This window comes from Urocitellus parryii, chromosome 2 (assembly GCF_045843805.1).
Source record: "Urocitellus parryii isolate mUroPar1 chromosome 2, mUroPar1.hap1, whole genome shotgun sequence".
NCBI lineage: Eukaryota > Metazoa > Chordata > Mammalia > Rodentia > Sciuridae > Urocitellus > Urocitellus parryii.
Genome location: NC_135532.1, coordinates 79280554 through 79302110, shown reverse-complemented (window position 1 = coordinate 79302110; position 21557 = coordinate 79280554). Strand labels below are relative to the sequence as shown.

Genomic DNA, 21557 nt, shown 5'->3' with positions numbered 1-21557 from the left:
TGCTAGGCAAGTGCTCTGACACTGAGCTACACTCCTGGCCTAAAAGGTAATTTGTGAAACAGATGAATCAAGAAACAATAGCAAAGAATTACTATTTAAAACTCTTGGCAAAAATACAACAGATACAGGGGTTACTTCTGACCATTCTGATGACAGAGAAATAGCTCAAATACTCAGAGCAATTCACTGGCTTCAGAAGTTGGTCTAGGGGAGCAACAGGTTAGGACTGGCTGCTGCTACTTGTCATAAACTGCTATTAGCATCACTTCATTTTTAAACCACATGCATGTTTTATCTTTTTTTTTTTCTTTTTTTGATACTGGGGAGTGAACCCAGCCAGTAGAATTCTACCTCTAAGCTACATCCCCAGTCCTTTTTATTTTTTATTTGGAGACAGGGTCTCACTAAGGTGCCTAGGCTGGCTTCAAACTTGCTTAGCCTCTGGAGTTGCTGGGATTACAGGTGTGCATAACTGTGCCTGTCTGCGTGTATTTTATTGAGACAATAAATTAATGTTAAAATAAGAGCTCTTAAGAAACCAAAGATTCACTGACCTTTTTTCTCAGTTCATGTGTATCACTGGAAATGAATTCAATCATGTATGGCATTTCAATAGACATGGTCAAGGAGAAGCTATCAAAATAAAGAGAAGGTTGTCTTAATCTAGTATCTTAAGTTTCTACCTACAGTTGTTTCAAATACACGCGCACGCGCACACACGTACACATTGTTTTAAATGCACACACACACATACACATACAATACACACACAAGTAATTTATAGAGCTGGGGATGGAACTCAGGGCTTGGCACATGATAAGCATGCATTTTACCATTGAGCTATTCCCCAGCCTTAAATTTTCTTTTCCTGTAGATATATGTGCTTATAAAATGAGCACATCTGTATTGTTATCCTTCTCATTTTATAAACACTATAAGCACAATGCTGTATGGGCATTGAACCCAGGGATGCTCAACCACTGAGATACATCCGTAGTCCTTCTTATTTTTTATTTTGTGACAGGGTTTCATTAAGATACCCAGGTTGTCCTTGAACTTATGATTCTCTGGCTTCAGCCTCAGGAGTTGATGGGATTATAGGCATAGGTCACTGCAATTTGCCAATTTTAAATAAAAATTTAAACCATAAAACTAATGTCTACTAAATGAGTAATTGACATGTTTTATATTTTAGGTACTAACCTTTGCTTTTTTCCTATTTCCTTTACACAAATCTTCTCTACTGTATCCTGTTAACAAAACAAACAAACAAACAAACAAACATATGTGATAACCCAGAATTCATTAAGCTTCACTATGAGACTCTAAACTGAAGGTGATCTCAACAAGGCCACAGCTGACAGCACAACAGGACAGATGGTTTTACTCCTAAGTAATGATGCACAGAGAGTTTTTTGCTCATGAAATGACAGTAACTTCTAAAATACAACAGATACAGGGGTTACTTCTGACCATTCTGATGACAGAGATTTTCTTTCTTTCTTTCTTTTTTTTTCCAGTTCTGGGAATGAACCCCAAGGCCTGCACATGCTAGACAAGTGCTCTACCACTGAGCTATATTCCCAGCCGTAGAAAATTTGAATTCTATATATACATGTATGTGTGTATACACACATATATATATGTAAATAAATATATACATTATATTTATTTACATATGTAAATATAAAGTAAGACGTCTGGAATGATATCTACCAAAGTGTTAATCAGTAGTTATCTCTGGGCAAAGAAATTAAAGATGGTTTTAATTTTCTACTTTTGGCTTATTTGCATTCTGTAATGGTTATCAAAATTCTTCAAAATGAAAATACAGTACAAACACAAACATTTCATTGACTAAATAGAATAAAAATATTATGTCTATTGAGCATATCTGTATCATTATTCTTCTCATTGTATAAACATTATAAGCACTAAATGCATAAATGTCAATGATATTGAGTTTATGCCAAAAAGATTATTTTAGATATTTAGATTATTTTCTTTCCCTTTGCAGTTTTTCTTTTTTATTCTGGTGCTGGAGCTGGACATGTAAGGCAAACAATGCCGCAGGCTTCCCGGCCCCAGGCCGAGCGGGCTGGCTGAGCTCCGCTCCTGCGCTGCGCTGCCTGCCGCACCCCTGCTGAGCGCTTCCCTGCTGGGCTGTCAGTGCACGACGGCTTGCAATCTTGCAACCCGCTTGCAATCTTGCAACCCGGTTGGGCACAAAAACACAAGCCAGTCAAACTGAGACAAAGTTTTATTTTGTGAGAGGCCGTGTGCGTCCCCTAACAAGTGGGTTCACCACGTGTGTTCTACCTGAGGGGGGGGGGGCTCCACTTCCCCCGGAACACCCTCCTACCATCCTTTCCCAACCAATGGGAACTCTCCCATTACAAGAGTGACATGAGTAACCTGAGTCCCGAAACGGGCCCAGATAAACAGCAGGAGATCAATTTCCATATGAATGTAACTTAACATAATCATAATCTGAATTGCTGGCTGGCAGTCACTAAACCCAAAGGTGCCTGTATCAATATTTTTGCTGTGGCTCCTAGCATCTGCCCCCTTCTGTTTAATTAAACAACAGGCAATGAGGCTAGGGACCGTGCCTGTTAGGTATGTCCAATTCACATATGGTTCTTACCCATCATGGGAAAACTGACCTTATTGCGTCAGTCTCCTGGCTTAGGTTGATACCACTGTAACCGAATCATACCCGTCACTGACTACCGGTCCAGTATATAACCATACCTGTGGAGTAGGCCTATGCACCAGTGGGGGGGTGAGGTTCTTGCCTCACCTCTGTTGGCCCCCAAATTTAACCTTGGTGCCAGTGGGGGGGTGAGGTTCTTGCCTCACCTCTGTTGGCCCCCCAAAAAAACAATCTACCACTGAGCTATGTCCACAGCCCTATTTCTCTATGTGTAAATACCACCCGCCAAATGCTCCTTTAAATATTAAATGTACAAACCTGAAGGTTTTCATTTAAAGCCTTGTCCTGTTGCCAGGGTGCCACAGTGGCAGGCATGAAGAAGACAGCAACAGAGCCTTGAATACTAAGTTCCGTAATGTAGGTAATTTTGATGAGAACCTTGGCCTGAGCAGGTAAGTTTCCAACACTTACGGTAAAAACATCCTAAAATACAAACATATGACTTAGCCTACTCAAAAGCATATCCATTCTATGCCAGTTAATTCCTCCTATTACTTAAATGACTTTAATTATAATCTGCCAAATTCTTCCCCAGAAAATGGTAATAGGAGCTAAAAGACTTATTAGTGGTGCTAAAGGAGAATCCAAAACCATTCACCTTGGTGAAGATAAATTGACATCTATGGGAGGTAGAGGAAAGGAGGCCATTGGTGCTGAACTGTGGCGAGTCACACAATGGACCCTACATCAGTCATCATGAACTTGTGGGCTCTGCTCTGTGGAGGCTTCCACAAAGCCCCTTCCTTGAAGAACCTGTGGTTGCTCCAACCTCTATGGCATGTTGCTCCATTCCCCAGTGGCTGCAAAACTAAAGTAGCTTTTCTAAATTTGGACTTCACTTAATTCTTTTACCCTAGAGTATATTTTCTTTTATTTTTAAGAAAAAGTATTTAGATTTCTTTGAATGGGATATGATCATTGCAGTAGAAGACTATAACTACATATGGCAGAAAAGAGGGGTTAGATATATTTTTTTCTGACACCTACACAGAGATCATCTCAACATCTCCAATTGCCATTCTGATCAACCAGGCTATTATACTAGTATGAAAATTTAGTAAATTTAGGAAATAGAGTATTAATGATTAACATAGCCTTAAAAGTTAAATTATGACATCAAGGATGCAAAAGGATATCAATTTGTAGAACAGAAATAAACAATGAAGGACAATTATTAAAGTGTAAATATTGCCACTCTTAACAGAAGTGTGTGTGTGTGTGTGTGTGTGTGTGTGCGTGCGTGCGTGCGTGTGCACGCATGTGTAAGTGTGTATGCACATGTATGCTTCCACATGCGTCTAGGGTTCATTTGAGAGACTTTCATCTAATAGTGTGAGATTGCAGTTCCATTTCCAGGTAGGATAAAAGGTAGATAAAAGATGACATAATTTCTGTTATAACACACTGGATAATCTGCAAAATTATAAATTGTCTTGAACCCACCATCAACTGAGTAAACTGAATTCTGAAGAGTGAAAAGCCCCTCTAAGAATGGAGGGGACATGGGCACTATTTGAATTCCTTTTTTTTAATATTTATTTTTTAGTTGTAGTTGGATACAATACCTTTATTTTTATTTATTTATTTTTATGCGGTGCTGAGGATCAAACCCAGGGTCCTGCACATGCAAGGCAAGCGCTCTACCGCTGAGCCACAACCCCAGCCCCACTATTTGAATTCTTCCAGGCTGAAAGGGGGTTAGTTTACTTGTGGGTTTAGAATGACTGAGACCCTCTACCCCAAGGGGAGCTTGTATTTTTTTCACAAGCTTTTCTCCACAGTCTTCTACTGGGTCCACTAAAAAGACTAGGACAGACCAAGAGACCAAGGAAAGACCCTCTTAGCAAAACAAGTATGAGAAGGGACTGGTTGCTGCTGGGGACAGGCATGAAACACTGTCTACTTCCCTAGATCCTTCCCCTGTTTGAAGCAAAAGCCTGAAGCTGCTGGGGAAGGAGCAGAAGCAATGTAAGAATAAGAAACCTTCCTTTTTACTCCCAGCAACCAGGTGAATCTCTGTTGCTTTAAAGAAACAGAAGCAAAAGCTATCTCCCATGGAGGAGGGGATGAAACCTTCCTAGGCCCAGGACCCCACACCAAAACAAAGCAGGGGTTTGCTACAACTAGAGGAAAGGCAGGAAACTATTCCTCAAACAGCTCTCAATAGACACAAAGCAGAATTTGTGGCTTCCAAGGTGGAAGAATGGGCAGAGTATGGCACTGCATAGCACTAACCTGGGAAAGAACAAAATTCAAGTTCCAAAGTACAGTTTCAACTGAATACATATTTCTTTTGCACCATTGTGTGTATTTGTGTGTGTGTGTGTGTGTGTGTGTGTTTGTGTGTAAAATCTATGGGACCATTATATAGTAATACATAATATAGTAATTATATATAACTATAATATATATTACTATATTAAACATATTATATATAATGTGCATGTGCACATATGCTATATGTTTTATATATAAATTCTCAACTATCAGATTAACATATACAAAATGAATTTATATAATATAAATATTATTAATATATAATAAATATATAATACTTAAATAAATAAACTTTATTATTAATATCATATAGTACAAGATCATTATAGATATCAAAATACAATTTGGAAGATCAGAAGGATGAAATCCAGAAGGTTCAGGTTAACAACATTTCTGACCAAACTCTACCTATAGGTAATATGTTTTGTCTTCTTCTTCCTTTTTTTTAAATATATTTTTATCTTTATTTTATTTATTTATTTTTATGTGGTGCTGAGGATTGAACCTCACATTCCCCAGCAAATTTCTTAGCATCAAGGAGGAAATATGTTGACCATACATTTATGTTTGAGAACCTACACTATTCCTGGGAGTCTCTTAAATTATAGGCCAGCATTATTAGTTGTTTAGTAATTATTTCTTTATTGTTTATTCATGTCCCACAAATAGATATCTTACATATCAAAAGTAAAACCCATATGAATATTTAATATGCCATTCCCCTTACCAAACATTGAAGTTTTATAATTTATATATATATATATATATATATATATATATATATATATATATATATATATATTTTTTTTTTTTAGTTGTAGATGAACAACACACAGTATCTATTTTTATCTGGTGCTGAGGATAGAACCCAGTGCCTCACACATGTGCCTCACATACATGCTTTACCACTGAGCTAAAGACCCAGCCCAAAATTTTTACAATCTTAAGGCAACATATCATGCTCAGCAGTGGTATCTGAAGCTTATGGCCTTATCTGCACAAATTGCTAAAACACGAACCCTGAAGATGCAGGTTAGACATTGACTACCGGCATCTAACACCTGCTAAAGGCACATTTAAAACATCTTATATTTAAGGTATATTAGTTGTTCCTTCTTCCAGACTTTCCACATTATATACCTATTTAAAGCTAATGATCAGAAAGCAAAGAAGCTGAACCTTCTCAGGACCTTCTCAGGCAGAAATGCCTCCCTGGGTTATGATTTGGTGAAAACTGGACAAATTATGAGGTGAACTTAGTTCTAGGGAAAATGAAAATATATTACACTCCTATATCAGAAGGTGAATATGAAGTAACCCAAATGTTTTCTTTTTGCTGTGGATTCTGGGAAACTCAGTTCCCAATACCTTTTCTTGTTTGTCGAATAATATCATCATTTCCTTCTTTATTTAAATAAGTCAAATGGGTCTGACAGACTTGGTCACTTTTACTTACAAAAGGATCTTACAAACCTAGAATAATGCAAATTATCTGTGTGTGTGTGTGTGTGTGTGTGTGTGTGTGTGTGTACGCGCGCATGTGGTACTGGGGATTCCACCCAAGGCCTTGGGCATGTTATGCAAATACTCTACTACTGAGCTACACCTTCCAGATCTTTTTAAAATTTTATTTTGAGACAGGGTCTCACTAAATTTCCTAGGCCCGTCCTTCAACCTGTGACCCTCCTGCCTCAGCTTCCAGCGTAGCTGGGATTACAGGCATATATCACTACTCCCAACAATTGTCTTGGCTTCTACTATGAATTTCATATTTCAAATCCTTTCCCATAAAAATGCTGACTATCAAGCCATACCGGAGCATCCTGATCCATCAGGTAAGCACCATGGCCTTGGCTGACAGCTTCCCGGTATTCTCGCTGGGCTTCTTCCTTCTCTTTAATCTGGAAAAGATAATTTTTAAATCACCCATTATAGGAAGAGTGACTTTAGACTTTAATAAGGAAAATTATTATTAATATATTAAAATCTGAACAAAGACAAAAAATAAGAGTCTAAGATGAATGAAAACTTACATAAAGCGATCATTAAAATGTACCTGTCAGATAAAAATTTAAACTGGAAAAGGCCACCAAAGAGAATTCTTTTTAAGTTGGGACCAAAATGTTTCAGAGTCAATGGTTGAAAATAAAAGTTTGTTTAGAACTTTATACTGAACAAAAGAAAAAGTTTGTTTGTTTATTGTTTCTGGCACCAGAGACTGAATCCAGTGCTTAACCAGTGGGTGCTTAACCTCTGAGCCACATCTCCAGCCCTTTTTATTAATTTTTTTAAATTTTGAGACAGAGGGCTGTGGTTGTAGCTTAGTGGTAGAGCGCTCACCTACTACATGCAAGGCCCTGGGTTTGATCCTCAGCACCACATAAAAATAAATAAATAAAATAAAGGTATTGTGTCCAACTACAACTAAAAAATAAATATTTAAAAAAAATTTTAAGACAGAGGGGTTGGGATTGTGGCTCAGAGGTAGAGCGCTCGCCTGGTAGAGCGAGGTAGAGCACACATGAGGCACTGGGTTCGATCCTCAGCACCACATAAAAATAAAATAAAGATATGTGTCTACCTATAACTGAAAAATAAATATTAAAAAAAGGATTGGGGGCTGGGGATGTGGCTCAAGCGGTAGCGCGCTCGCCTGGCATGCGTGCGGCCCGGGTTCGATCCTCAGCACCACATACAGACAAAGATGTTGTATCTGCCGATAACTAAAAAATAAACATTAAAGAATTTCTCTCTCTCTCTCTCTCTCTCTCTCTCTCTCTCTCTCTCTCTCTCTTAAAAAAATCTAAAAAAAAAAAAAGGATTGGTTCCTGGAATATAAGAATGGTTCAACATATGAAAACTCAAAATCAATGCAGTATTCCATGTTAATAGAATGAAGAAAATGAAGAAAACCTCACATGATCTTCTCAATTGATGCAGAAAAAGGATGTGACAAAATATAACACTTTTTTTTTTTTTTTTTTGAGACATGGTCTCACTAAGTTACATAGAGCCTGGCTAAGTTGCTGAGGCTAGCTTTGAACTTTCAATGCGGTATGTGCCACTGTGCCTGGGAAAGTTTACATTAAACTTAACAATTGTGGGTTATAATTACAACTTTGGGCTTGTCCTTAGAATAGACATAGAATGAATCAGCTCTTATTTCCCCCTCTTTTTAATTTTTTTTTAAGTACCAGGGATTGAATCCAGGGCTTCACATATGATAGGTGAGCACTCTTCCACTGAACTACATCTCCAGCAACTATTAACTATAATTTCTTTTCTTTCTTTTTTGGTCCTGGGGACTGAACCAAAACAATCTGTAACACTGAGTCACATCCTCTGTCTTTTATATTTTTTATTTTGAGACAGGTTTGCACTAAGTTGACAAGGTTGGCCTCAAACTTGGAATCCTCCTTCCTTAGTTTCCAAAGTTACTGGGATTACATGCATATGCTACCACACCTGGCTACAACCCCAACTGTTTCTGTGAGTATAATTTTTCTTGAAAGTTACAACAGCCTTCACTTTAGCTTGAATTTCCTAGCAGGGCACAGAGGACTAGTTTTTGTGAAAACATATGAGGGCTTTGTCATTTTCAGATATGACTTGAAAAATTACATGAGCAAAGAATTTGCAAGACTATGGTTATTAAGTCTGGACAGGTAGAAGTCAGTTCATCAGGGAGGGATATTCAAATGGAGGCTAATCGAATGAGTGAGTTCGTTTTTCAAAGAATATTTCTGGTTTTTGAAAAGGCTCAACCTTACAGCCACAGGGATCCAGTGCAGATCTGGGTAACTGACTTTGAAATCAAAGAGTAGTCCCAATGCTTTTTCTTCTCTTACCTCGCCCACTATATGCTTCCCATTGATAAATGCCTCAAAGCCACATACAGCTGCCTTATCATCCAGAGGAAAGACATATTTTGCTTCAATGGGCACATGACTTTGATTTGTGTATGTCTGAAAAACAATGACCTGAAGAAAAAGAAAAATCAGTATATTTGATTAAACTACATGGAACAATATTTGCAGGAACAACAAATAATGAAAATAATTAAGCATATTCATTTTAGATTTTTTGAATTTTGATCTTTTCCTTCAAATCACAACCCTGGTTTCCAGAGTTAGTGAGTTCTACCATTACCATGCCTCATGATAAAAATGCACATATTTAATTAGTTCTTATATACCTGACTGGAGTAGAAATCATCTGAAGTCATAGAAATACTGACTTAGCAGAGGCAATATATTTCTTATTAAGATGGCTGGGGAAAAAGTCCCTTTCATGTTGTAGATTATGATGCCTTCTAAGTGTCACATGGGCTAGAAACTTATAGAATACACATGTTCCTGGTCTTAAGATGGGACCATGAGGGCTAGGGTTGTGGCTCAGTGGCAGGGCACTTGCCTCATACTTGTGAGGCACTGGATTTGATCCTCTGCATCACATAAAAATAAACAAAGATATTGTGTCCATTTATAACTAATAAAAAATATTTTAAAAAATGGGACCAAAAGACCCAAGGTAAACTGAAAATATCTTTTTTTAATATATATATTTTTTAGTTGTAGATGAACACAATATCTTTATTTTTATTTATTTATTTTTTAATGTGGTGCTGAAGATTGAATCCAGGGCCTCAAGTGTGCTAGGCAAGCATTCTACCACTGAGCTACAACCTCAGCCCTAAAAATATCTTTTTTAAAAAATTTTTTAGATGGTGACAATACTTTATTTGATTTATTTATATGTGGTGCTGAGGATCAAACCTCAAAACATGCCAGGCAAGTACTCTACCACTGATCCATAACCCCAGCCCCTGAAAATATCTTAAATTGAAAATATATTCAGTGTTAGAAATGATATGTAATTGGCCCTCTGTATCATGGTTTCTATATCCATGACTTAACCAAATGTGGATCAAAAATATTTGGAAAAAAATTATCTATACACTTATGGACTATTTTTTCCCTGTCATTATTCCCTAAACAAGCAATATAACAGGCATATTTTGTTTAGTTCATACAATTGCAGTCAAATACTCATTTATGATTTGTATCCACTTAGCTATCACAAAACCACAGATAACATACCTGGGCTACAAAGTCCATTATTCTCCCCTTGATGTGAACATCCTCAAGAGGAATCAAATTCCCAGAGATATCCTGAAGGCCAGCCTTGACATTGCTGGAAGGTTTGGTGTCTGGTAACTGGTAATCTACATAATAAAAATGTAAATGTTGGCCTTTTTTTTTCAGTACTTGGGATCTACATTTGAACCTCATCGTCAGTCCTTTTTCTATTTTATTTTGATACAGGGTCTTGCTAAATTGCTGAGGCTGGCTTTGAACTTGCAATCTTTCTTCCTCAGCCTCCCAAGTTGCTGGGATTACAGGTATGTGCCACCACAGCTGGCCAATGCTAGCTCTTAAGACCATCCTTGCACAATTTATTTAAAACAAATTTTTTTTTAGTTGTTGATGGACCTTTATTTTATTATTTATTTATATGTGATGCTGAGAATCAAACCCAGTGCCTCACACATGTTAGGCAAATGCTCTACCACTGAGCCACAACCCCAGCCCACGCTGTTTATTTTTGTTACCCTGATCTTTATTCTTTACTCCATCCATTCAGACATTATAGTTTAGAAAAAATGGACAAATAACATTTTATGATTTTCAACAGCCAATTCTAAAAGTAAGTAAGCCCAAGTAAGAAAAATGGGGGGAACATTCTCAAAGATACTTCTGACTTTTTATTTTATTTTCTAAATTTTTTTATTTATTTTGTACTGTTGCAGAATCAAACCCAGGGCCTCACATGTGAAAGGCAAGTGTTGTTAATACCCACCCCGCCCCCACTTTCCCTTTCTAAACTAGAGTGTTTGGGCATCATACTGAAAATCTAGAATTATGCTATTATTTGAAAGATTTATATATCAGCATACATGTACCCAGAGGTCTTTAAACATCTTAATAAACACAGCTGAAACACGAATCTTGATATCTGCATTCCCTGGTTGTCATGGTGAATTGGTCAGGCAATATTATTAACTGTTCCATAAAAGCATTTTTGGAGCAATATGAAACTATCTAGATTTTTCAACCCAAGGAAGGCTAAATCAAACTCCTACTACAGCATATTGAAAAAAGCTCACATCCTGCCAGGCTCAGTGGTGTATGCCTATAACTCCAGAGACTAGGAAGGCTGAGTCAGGAATATCCCCAAGTTCGGGGCCAACCTTGACAACTTAGTGAGACCCTGTCTCAAAATAAAAAATAAAAAGGACTAGATATGTAGTTCAGAGATAGAACATCACTGGGTTCAATCACTAGTGCCTCAAAAATCAATCAATCAATCAATCAATCAATCAATCTGGGTGTGATGGTGCAAGCCTGTATCCCAACAACTCAGGGTGTTGGGACAAGAGGATATTAAGTCAAGTATGTAGGTAGCCTTGGCAACTTAGTGAGGTTCTAAGCAACTTAGTGAGACCCGGTCTCAAAATAAAAAATAAAAAGGTCTGGGGATATGGTTCAGTGGTTAAGCACCGTTGGGTTTAATCCCTATTATAATAATAATAATGATAATGATAATTATAATGTTTTAGTTCTATAAATATTATCACATAAAACAGCATTCAAGAAAATTGGGGATGTGGCTCAAGCAGTAGCGCGCTCGCCTGGCATGCATGCGGCCCGGGTTCGATCCTCAGCACCACATACAAACAAAGATGTTGTGTCCCTGATAACTAAAAAATAAATATTAAAATTCTCTCTCTCTCTCTCTCTCTCTCTCTCTCTCTCTCTCTCTCTCTCTCACTCTCTCTTTAAAAAAAAAAAAAAAAGTGGCCGTCTTCCCTTCCCTTCCTCCCTCACAGCCCATCAGGGAGGTACTCTGCACTTGTATCCTGTTTTCTCCCCTGAATAAACACTTTAAAAAAAGAAAAAGAAAAAGAAAATTGTCTTACCTTCAACCTTTGAAAAATTTAAAAATTTGGGTCTGTATTCCTCTAATTCAGTATTTTGACAAGGATGAAAGTCCTTTATTTGATCTCCAGGCAGGCAAAATTTAACAATATATTTCATTTTAACCTGATTGGTTTTATATATAACAAATTCATCATCCTAGAGTAAAAAGAAATTAATGGGTGATAAAAACAAAAGCAATTGATACACAGATGTTCTCATAAAAGTAGAATTTCACATTTGCTAATTAGAAAATATGGAATCCAGGTAATAAACAATAATTATTTAAATGAAAGCATATTTAATAAAAATAGGAGCAAAGGTAATAAGGCTATATATTGGCACTCAAGCTTTTCTTTGATTGTTTTGGGGCTTTGTGTTTATTTTTTGCTGGGCTGGGGATTGAACCCAGGGCCTCACACATTGGACCAGTACTATACAAGTAAGCTATACCTCCAACCCTGCCTGTTTCTTGAATAAAAATACCTTAAAATCTGTGGGGATAGAGGCTGTGTCTGAAACTCCATGCACACTGTCATAGCCAGGTGGTGCTTCTGTTAGGGAAAAGTCCTTCTTGAATAAGTCCATACATTTTCCAAGGGCTACATCACAGATGACCAGGAGTCTGGAGCCATCTACCTCGCCTGGGTGTGAGTATTTTATGCTTGTGCTGCATGTAAAAGGAAATAAGCACATATTTATAATTTAGAGCTAAATATCAACAACACTTTGCATAAACAGAAAGTAGAGGTTGGGCATCCCTAATCCAAAAACATGAATCTAAAATCTGAAATGCTCTAAAAATCAAAGCTTTCTGAGAATTTAACATGATGCCACAAATAGAAAATTCTATACCTTATGTCATGTGATGAGTCAAAATGTTAGAGCACTAAAAATACATAGAATTACCTTTGGGCTATGTGTACAAGATACACATATGTATTCCATGTTTAGACTTGGGTATGATTTCTAAGACATCTCATTATAAATGTGCACATATCCCCAAATCAGAAAAAAAAAAATTCAAAACACTTCTGGGGCTGGAGTTGTAGCTCAGTGGTGGAGCACTTGCCCACTTGGATTCGAGCCTCAGCACCACATAAAAATAAATAAATAAAATAAAGGTCCATCAAAAACTAAAAAAAAAAAAAAAAAAAAAAAATTAAGAAAAAAACACTTCTGGTCCCAAGCATCTCCAATAAGCAATATTCAACCTGTGTTGTTGAAAAAACTTTCCTGATAGACTACTCCAAATTTTATTGCTATCTCTTCAAAGATTCAAGTTAGAACTTTATTGTGCACTCATTTATTTAAAAGTGTAATGTAACAAATATGTATATTATCCTTAGTTGTGCCATGTAGTGCTCAAAGTACTTTGTTCCAAGTGAGAGAACGAATTTTATTGTTCCTCCAAATCTTTGTTATCCACAAAATATACACATTCTACTATAATAAATGCCAGACTGGTGAATAAGAAGAAAAAACTTCACCTTATTAATTAGGAAAGATTAGACTGAATTATCCACACTAAAACTCAGAAAGAACATTAAATACTAAGTGAATAAGAACTGGTCAAAGGGAAAGACAGACATTGTCTTCCAATGTCTTCTTGTATTCTCAGAATGCCTCTGAATAAATGAGACATAAAAATTTCAAAAGACACCCAAAAGAGAGATTGATTCTGTTTCCCTTTCTTTGGGAATTAACAAAATAAGGCTTACTATTAGAAATACAGACTAGGATGTATTTGGGGGCAATAAAACTTCAGGACTCACCATTTTGGGGGGATACTAGGGATTGAATCCAGGTGCTCTGCCACTGAACTACACTCCCAGCCTTGTTATTTTTTACTTTGAGGCAAGGTCTTGTTAAATTGCTGAGGCTAGCCTCGAACCTTCGATTCTTCTTCCTCAACTTCCCAAGCTGCTGGGATTACAGGTGATTTTATGTATTTTTAGTGCTCTAACATTTTGACTCATCACATGACATAAGGTATAGAATTTTTTATTTGTGGCATCATGTTGATTCTCAAAAAACTTTGCTTTTTGGAGCATTTCAGATTTTAGATTCAGCAATGTTGAACCATTCCAATAGAACAGGACACAACTTTTTTTTTTTTTTTTAAAAAGAGCAAGACCAAACTGTCAGTATTGCTGGAGGACTCTTCTTTGTTCTACTTCCTAAGACTTGTACTAAAAAACAAAACAAACAAACAAAAAAAAAAAAAAACAGTTTTCCCCACTCTTCCTATGAACTTCTCCACTTCTGTGGGCACTTTTCCTTGTAATTTACGAACATGCCCATCAAACCTGACCTTTGCTTTGCTCTCTCACTCTCTATCTCCTTCCTTCTTACCACCTTCTTAACAGATGAGTCCAATGGCCATCTATCTGTTTTCACCTATCAAATGACCATTCCTCTACCCACTGCAATTTGTTCTATTCAAAATAATTCTTTGTAAATAGGAGAAAGAACACATATACACACAAATCATTACATGTCTAAGGCAGGGGAATAAGAGTATTAGACTTCTTTATTTAGACTTCCTCACTGAAGCCATTCTACTGAAAGTCACTGAGGACTTCAATTTTGTTAAATCAATGAAATGCCCAGAAAAACATGGTAACATCTAAAAAATATTACTTTGTAATACTGTACATATGCAAATTTATAATATAAATGTTTAAAGAATAATACTGAGAGGCTCCATATAGTGATTGCTCAGCTTAAGAATGAGAGGAGGGGGCTGGGGATGTGGCTCAAGCGGTAGTGCGCTCGCCTAGCATGCGTGCGACCCGGGTTCCATCCTCAGCACCACATACAAACAAAGATGTTGTGTCCGCCGAGAACTAAGAAAAAATAAAATAAAATGTTAAAAAAAAAAAAAAAGAATGAGAGGAGGTCAGGAGTTGCAGATGTAAAGATTGCCTGCTCTGGGGAAAGAGACTAGAAAGGAAGTGTCTGTCAGATCAGGCGAGGTGGGCAGCGACCAAAGGAGGCAGATTTAAAAATGCCTCCGAAGGAGGCTTTATTGAGATATCACTCCCTGGTGGAACTCAATCAGACTCACAGAATGGACAGGAGAAGGGTCTGAGGAGAAACCGAGTGGAAGCTCGACCAGACTGGACTTTTATGGGGCTCATGGCAGGAAGGGAAGGGCTTGGGACAGGAAACGGTGTTTTTAGGGTCCTTTGTCCCATTGGAGTTGATCAGGGGAGTTGGCTGAACTCCAGAATTGGCCAGGGGGTCATGCTGATTGACAGGCGTTAGGAGATCTGGCTGATTGACAGGCATTTCCGCTGGCACCTGATTGTTGTTCCTTTCCTGCGCGTGTTGCTTTGTTCTAAGTCACTACTAAGTCACCACCAAGTCACCACCAAGTCACCACCATCGACCTAACAGTGTCCTGCCTGCATCCTATTTTAGCTGCATGTCCTGTGGCAAGATCTCCTATGTGTCGTCATCTGTTACAGGATAATAAGAAGAGTTACTCCAAGGCACTATTGTGAGGATTCAGTGAGAAAATATATGTAAAAGCTCTTTGGAGAGTAAAAATCACTAAGATTATTTCAGATATAATTTCCTCAAACATTTATCATAAAAACCCTGCTTCTACATTACACTGAAAAAACTGATTGTTTTCAATGCTTGGTTTTGTGGGTGAAAAGATTCCTGGGGAATGAGAGTGAGTTACACGATTCAGGATAGATCATACTAACCTGAGAGAATCACTGAAATAAATCCCACTGCCAAGATTTCCAATGTCTGTTCTTTGTACACCATGATCTTCAACTACTTTGGGTAAAAGTAACCCTCTGAAAAGGAAAGCTCATTATAATGACTTACTAGAAAAAAAAATTTATTATAGCTTCATCAATTCTGCAGAGATAGGTGCTAATTAAAAAACATGACATGCATTTTTTAAAAATGGAAAAGTATAGTTTGCCCTTTATATCAACAGATCAACCAGCCACAGATTGAAAATATTCTGAAAAAAATATAATTTAATCTGACTGAACATGAGCAGGCTTTTCTTCTTGTCATTATTCCTTAAACAATATAGTACAATGACCATTTATTTATTGATTGATTGATTGATTGGTACTGGGGATTGAACTTGGGGGAACTCGACCATTAAGCCATATTCCCAGACCTATTTTGTATTTTATTTAGAGACAGGGTCTCACTAAATTGCTTAGTGACTCACTTTTGCTGAGACTAGCTTTGAACTCATGATTCTCCTGCCTTAGCCTCCCGAGTTGCTGGGATTATAGACATGTACCACTGTGCCTGGCCAGTACAACAATTAATATAACATTTATAGGGCTCTGGCTATAGCTCAGTAGTAGAGTGCTTGCCTTGCAGGTGTGAAGCACTGGGTTCAATCTTCAGCACTACATAAGTCCATCTACAACTAAAAAAATATTTTTAAAACATAACACTTATATTATGTTTGACATGTCATCTGATTTAAAGTATATAGGAGGAGTTACATAGGTGCTACACAAATATGTCATTTTATACAGGGCCCTTTAGCATCCTAAGATTTTGGTATCTACATGGGTCCCAGAAGTAATTTCCTGAGGATACAAAGGGGTGACTGTAATTCCCCAGAGGAGTTCCCCATGCCATTAAACTGTCACAAGCTATGGGTGGTTTCTCATCACTATCTTGATCAGTGCTGGGCTGCTAGCTACAGCTCCTGCTTCCTCCAGGTGGGGCTCCAGTGTAAAGTGCCAACTGCCTCTTTCCCTTGCTTCTGGACTTACATATTCAGAGAATCCTCTGTAATGAAAGTTAAACCATAGTTATCTCTACAAAGGAAGGTAAAGGAAGACTTCTGTCTTTCATTATATATACATCTATTGAACTATATATTAGGAAATTGAATTAATTTTATAAAATAGCTTTTGGTTTTGGGTCCTGTATAGAAAGGCCATTTCTACTCAGATGATTTTTTCCCATATTTTTAATTGGCACATTATAACTGCACATAATTGTGGAATTTGCAGTCATATATTACTAGATGTACAAAGATTATTTTTTTAAAATTCTTTGATTTTTTTATTTAGTTGGTTTTTTTTTTTTTTTTTTTTTTTTTTGCAGTTCTATGGAATCAAACCCAGGGCCTTATATATGCTAGGCAAGTACTCTATCTCTGAGCTACATCTGTAGTCCTTAAGTTTCTTCTTAAGTACTTAATTAAAAGATCTAAATGTACTCATAATTCTCCTTGCCCCTGTAACTTCAGTTTCAGCCCTAATATTAAGTGGTTATTCAAAGAAAATAGAAAATTAGAGTTATGCTTTGTATCAGTAATTCACACTATCTCGGCACTCTAATTTCTAGACCTTCTTTTTTTAAGTATTAGGCTATACTGAGACTTGATACACATGGAAAAGTTAGGGGATGTAGAATTATTTTTCTTCATATGATATGATCTTGAGGGAGCAACACATACCTTTCTAACACATTTTTTAAATACATAATTTAAATTACATACTTAATTATTAAGTGTTTAATGTTTCTCTAGAATATAGTAAGTTTACTGTTTTTAACTTTATTTATTTATTTACTCTGCCAACTCTAAATATCTGCTAGATATCTACTGAACTTTTACTGTAAGAATTAAAAGAAAAACCTTGAGATTACAAAATTATATTTTAAAAAAAAGCAAAACAAAACAAAAAAATCATTATTAACTGAAGAAATCCTGAAACAACTCAAATATCCATTGTCAGGAAACTGATTCAATGAATTTTATTTATTTATTTACTTACTTATTTGGGTGCCAGGGATTGAACTCAGGGGCACTTGACCACTGAGCCACATCCCTAATCCTATTTTGTATTTTATTAGAGACAGGGTCTCAGAGTTACTTAGCACCTCACTAACTTGCTGAGACTGGCTTTGAACTTGCGATCTTCCTGCCTCTGCCTCCAAGCCTCTAGGATTACAGGAGTGTACCACCACACCTGGCCGTGCTTTTAACTTTAAAGATCCACATAGTTTATTTATTTTATTGGTGCTGGGAATCAAAGACTCATATAGCTAGAAAAAAGTAGGAAAGGAAGTAAAACACTTCACATTTGTCAGTCTGAAATTTTCAAAAAATAAAGATGGTGTAGCCTTACCTGGACAAGATTCCTACAATGTTTTGTACAGAAGATCCATGCAACAAGGACCTCACGTTGCCAAGTTTGCTCAAAAATTCTGTGGCTTCATTCACTCTGCCAACTCTAAATATCTGCAAGATATCTACTGAACTTTTACTGTAAGAATTAAAAGAAAAACCTTGAGATTACACAATTGTAAAAAAAAAAGCAAAACACACAAAAAATCATTATTAACTGAAGAAATCCTGAAACAACTCAAATATCCATTGTCAGGGAACTGATTTAATGAATCACAACACAACATATTTTGGAAATACTATGCAGCCATTATAAAATCACATTCTTAGAAAATAGATAACAATATGTTGCAAAGTTTACATAAAAATACATATTTTTCTTCCAGAATAAAAGGGTTTATTGAGCCATGACAGATTCTAGCCAGAAAAAGAAATGACTGGGTCCTGGGAAAGTTCCCAAAACTACCAGCAACAAGGACGTGTAGCAGCTGGAAAAATGTCCCTATAATAAAGTAGAAAATCTAAAAGATCACGAAACTTTATGACAGTATGATCCCAAATTTTGTCAATTAAACAATATACAGTATATATAGTTTCACTCATGTACATATACATAGGTGTATATGTATATGAATACATGAATGAATGAACCCATGTAATCTGTTTTCTATGAAAACATTCACTCATTTAATAAACATAATCTGTGATGAATATTATTTCCAATGCCTAAAAGAAAGAATAATATTCTTCCAGGTATTGAAAATAAGATAATATGGTCTCTGGCTTCATAGAGTTTACATTTTAATTAGAGAGACAAAGATTAAGTGTTACCAAATACCTTATTTAACAAGTGACTAAAGAAAGCAACCAGATTTAGAGAAAGAATAATTAGAAAAGTTACCCATTGGAGATGACATTTATTGGAATATGGCATAATACAATGTGTATTTTAAGATCTAACTGCGTTGTTATAGGAAAATGGGTGGATGGTTTAAGAGTGGAAAAGAATAGAAGACAGGTGTGGTGCTGCACACCTGTAATATTAGAGATGTGGGAGGCTGAGGCAGGAGGATTGCAAGTTCAAAGTCAGCCTCAGCAACTTAGTGAGATCCTAAGCAATTTAGCAAGACTCTGTCTCAAAATAAAATAAATAAATAAATAAAGGGCTGGAGATGTTGGCTCAGTGATTAAGTGTTCAATCCCTGGTACAAAAAAAAAAAAAAGTGGGAAATAACATCTGGAAGGGTGTGGCAACAGAGTGGATAGTATAATGTGATCTAGACCAAAGATGGTACAGAGTAAATGAAAACAAGCTAATGGATAAAAGACACTTTGGAGACAGAATGGAGAGAATGTGGTGATATGGAAATGAGGGACAAGGTGAGTCTGCAATGGATCCTAGTGTGTGTTATGGTTTGGATATGAGGTGTCCCCCAAACATCCTGAGTCAATATAGGAATGTTGAGAGGTATAATGATTAGATAATAAGAGTTGTAAACTAATCAGTGAATTAATTCATTTAATGGATTAATAATTTGATGGACTAACTGGGTGATAAAGTAGGCAGACAGGGCATGACAGAGGAAGAATGTCACTGGGGGCATGCCTTTGAAGTTTATATTTCCTTGGTGCCTTGCATGTTCTCTGTTTCTGCTTCCTTGTCATCATTTTCTGAGCTGCTTTCTTCTGCTATGCTTTTCCGTCATAATGCTCTGCCTTATCTTGGACCCAAAGCAATGGAGTTGGCAACCATGGACTGAAACCTCTGAAACTGTGAGCTCAAAATAAACTGTGATGAAAAGCTGACTAACACAGTAGGCAACTAAGATGGGGAGGCACAGAAAGAGACTGGGGGTACTGATGGGGAATTGTGGCGTGGGCTATGGAAGGGTACAAGACTTTACACTTTGTCCCAGCTTCTTGTTCATTGACATTGTTACCTGGACATTGGCTATGTATACCACAGAACTCAGCAAATGTCATCAATCAGGACATTAATATCAGAGAGTTGACTTATCAGCATCACTAGGTGAAAAGAAGAAAAACTAATTCAATCTACAAAATGTTCTATACCAAAATGTTGATAGTTATATTATCCCTGAATTATCTCTGGATGATGAGGTTTTTGGTGATTTTTAACTTTCTTCATAGTTTTACATGGTTTCTAATCTTTTAGCAAAGGAAATTATTAGAGAAAATCAATATGAAGAAGTCCACAATGGAGGAGTGGCCAGGACCGGTTCTATAGGGTGGTAGAAAATTAGCTCTCAAAACAATTACAACAAAATCCCTGTGGAATCCCAATTTGTAGCATTTGCTGATTTCCATGGTGCAAATCCTCTCACCATGGTCAATTTTAAACTACTAATGGATTAACAACAATAACAAACAATTCAAAAATTTCAAATTTTTAATTTGACAGTGGTTCTTGTAAGCTGGTACATATAGCTACATCACACCACCATTGGATCCAAGGGGTGTGCATGGCTGATAGGGGGTAAAACTGGCTTATGATTATGAGATCTGAGATATCATAAATGCTGCAAGGGGAAAGAAGGACCAGGTCAAGAAGAGTCAGTCCCTTCCTCTAGAACAATCAACTAAATGAGTTTCTGGACCATGACGTTGGGCCCATATTCTCAACCAATAGTATTCTCAGAGGTTGCAACATTCACTGAAGGCTTATCTGAGCAGCTGACCCATCATGTTTATTGTTATTATAGAATGCATATCAGCTTGAGACTATGGGCATGCACAGTCCAGGAGGATGTAAATGGAAGTAATATTTAGGAATTCTATGATTCTTGATGTTTACTAGGTTTTCAACTGTAATGGTCATGTTAGAAGCTGGCATAGCCATATTCCTATATGTTTAAATCTCAATTTAAATGGATTTTTTCTGTTAATCCTTTTCAAAGAACAGACTTAAACACCTTTAGATGTGTGTTTATTTTATTTTATTTTTTGTGGTGCTGGGGACTGAACTCAGGGCTTCACACATGCTAGACAGGTGCTTATCACTGAACTATATCCCTAGCCCCTAAAATTTTTAATTTAATCCCCAAGAAGATGAAGTAACATTGAAATCAGAGTGGAATAGTAGGAAGCATTTACAAGCATGGGATACTCTCCTAGGCCCTATTATAAATACAGAAAAATCAACACAATTCACAATAGCTAAACTGTGGAACCAACCTAGATGCCCTTCAGTAGACGAATGGATAGGGAAACTTTGATACATACACACACACACACACACACACACACACACACACACACACTGGAACATTACTCAGCATTAAAAGAGAATAAAATCACGGCATTTGCAGGTAAATGGATGGAGCTGGAGAATATAATGCTCAGTGAAGTAAGCCAATCCCAAAAAACCAAAGGCCAAATGTTTTCTTTGATATGAGGATGCTTAATAATAATGACAATGGGGGAAAGCCTGGGA

General features: G+C 36.8%; 1 protein-coding gene across 4 annotated transcripts in view; it reads right to left on the bottom strand.

The window, feature by feature from the left end:
* The window catches only part of Parp4 (poly(ADP-ribose) polymerase family member 4), a 90840-nt gene that overhangs the window by 46715 nt on the left and 22568 nt on the right, over positions 1-21557 (bottom strand). For all 4 annotated transcript variants that reach the window (XM_077795229.1, XM_077795231.1, XM_077795230.1 and 1 more), the window contains 10 exons: positions 18105-18242; positions 15690-15785; positions 12457-12640; positions 11973-12129; positions 10093-10217; positions 8842-8973; positions 6808-6894; positions 2975-3139; positions 1204-1250; positions 555-633 (listed from right to left, as the gene is read on the bottom strand). In XM_077795229.1, coding sequence (XP_077651355.1) covers positions 555-633; positions 1204-1250; positions 2975-3139; positions 6808-6894; positions 8842-8973; positions 10093-10217; positions 11973-12129; positions 12457-12640; positions 15690-15785; positions 18105-18242 — 1210 coding nt within the window. The remainder of the gene's footprint in view (positions 1-554; positions 634-1203; positions 1251-2974; positions 3140-6807; positions 6895-8841; positions 8974-10092; positions 10218-11972; positions 12130-12456; positions 12641-15689; positions 15786-18104; positions 18243-21557) is intronic.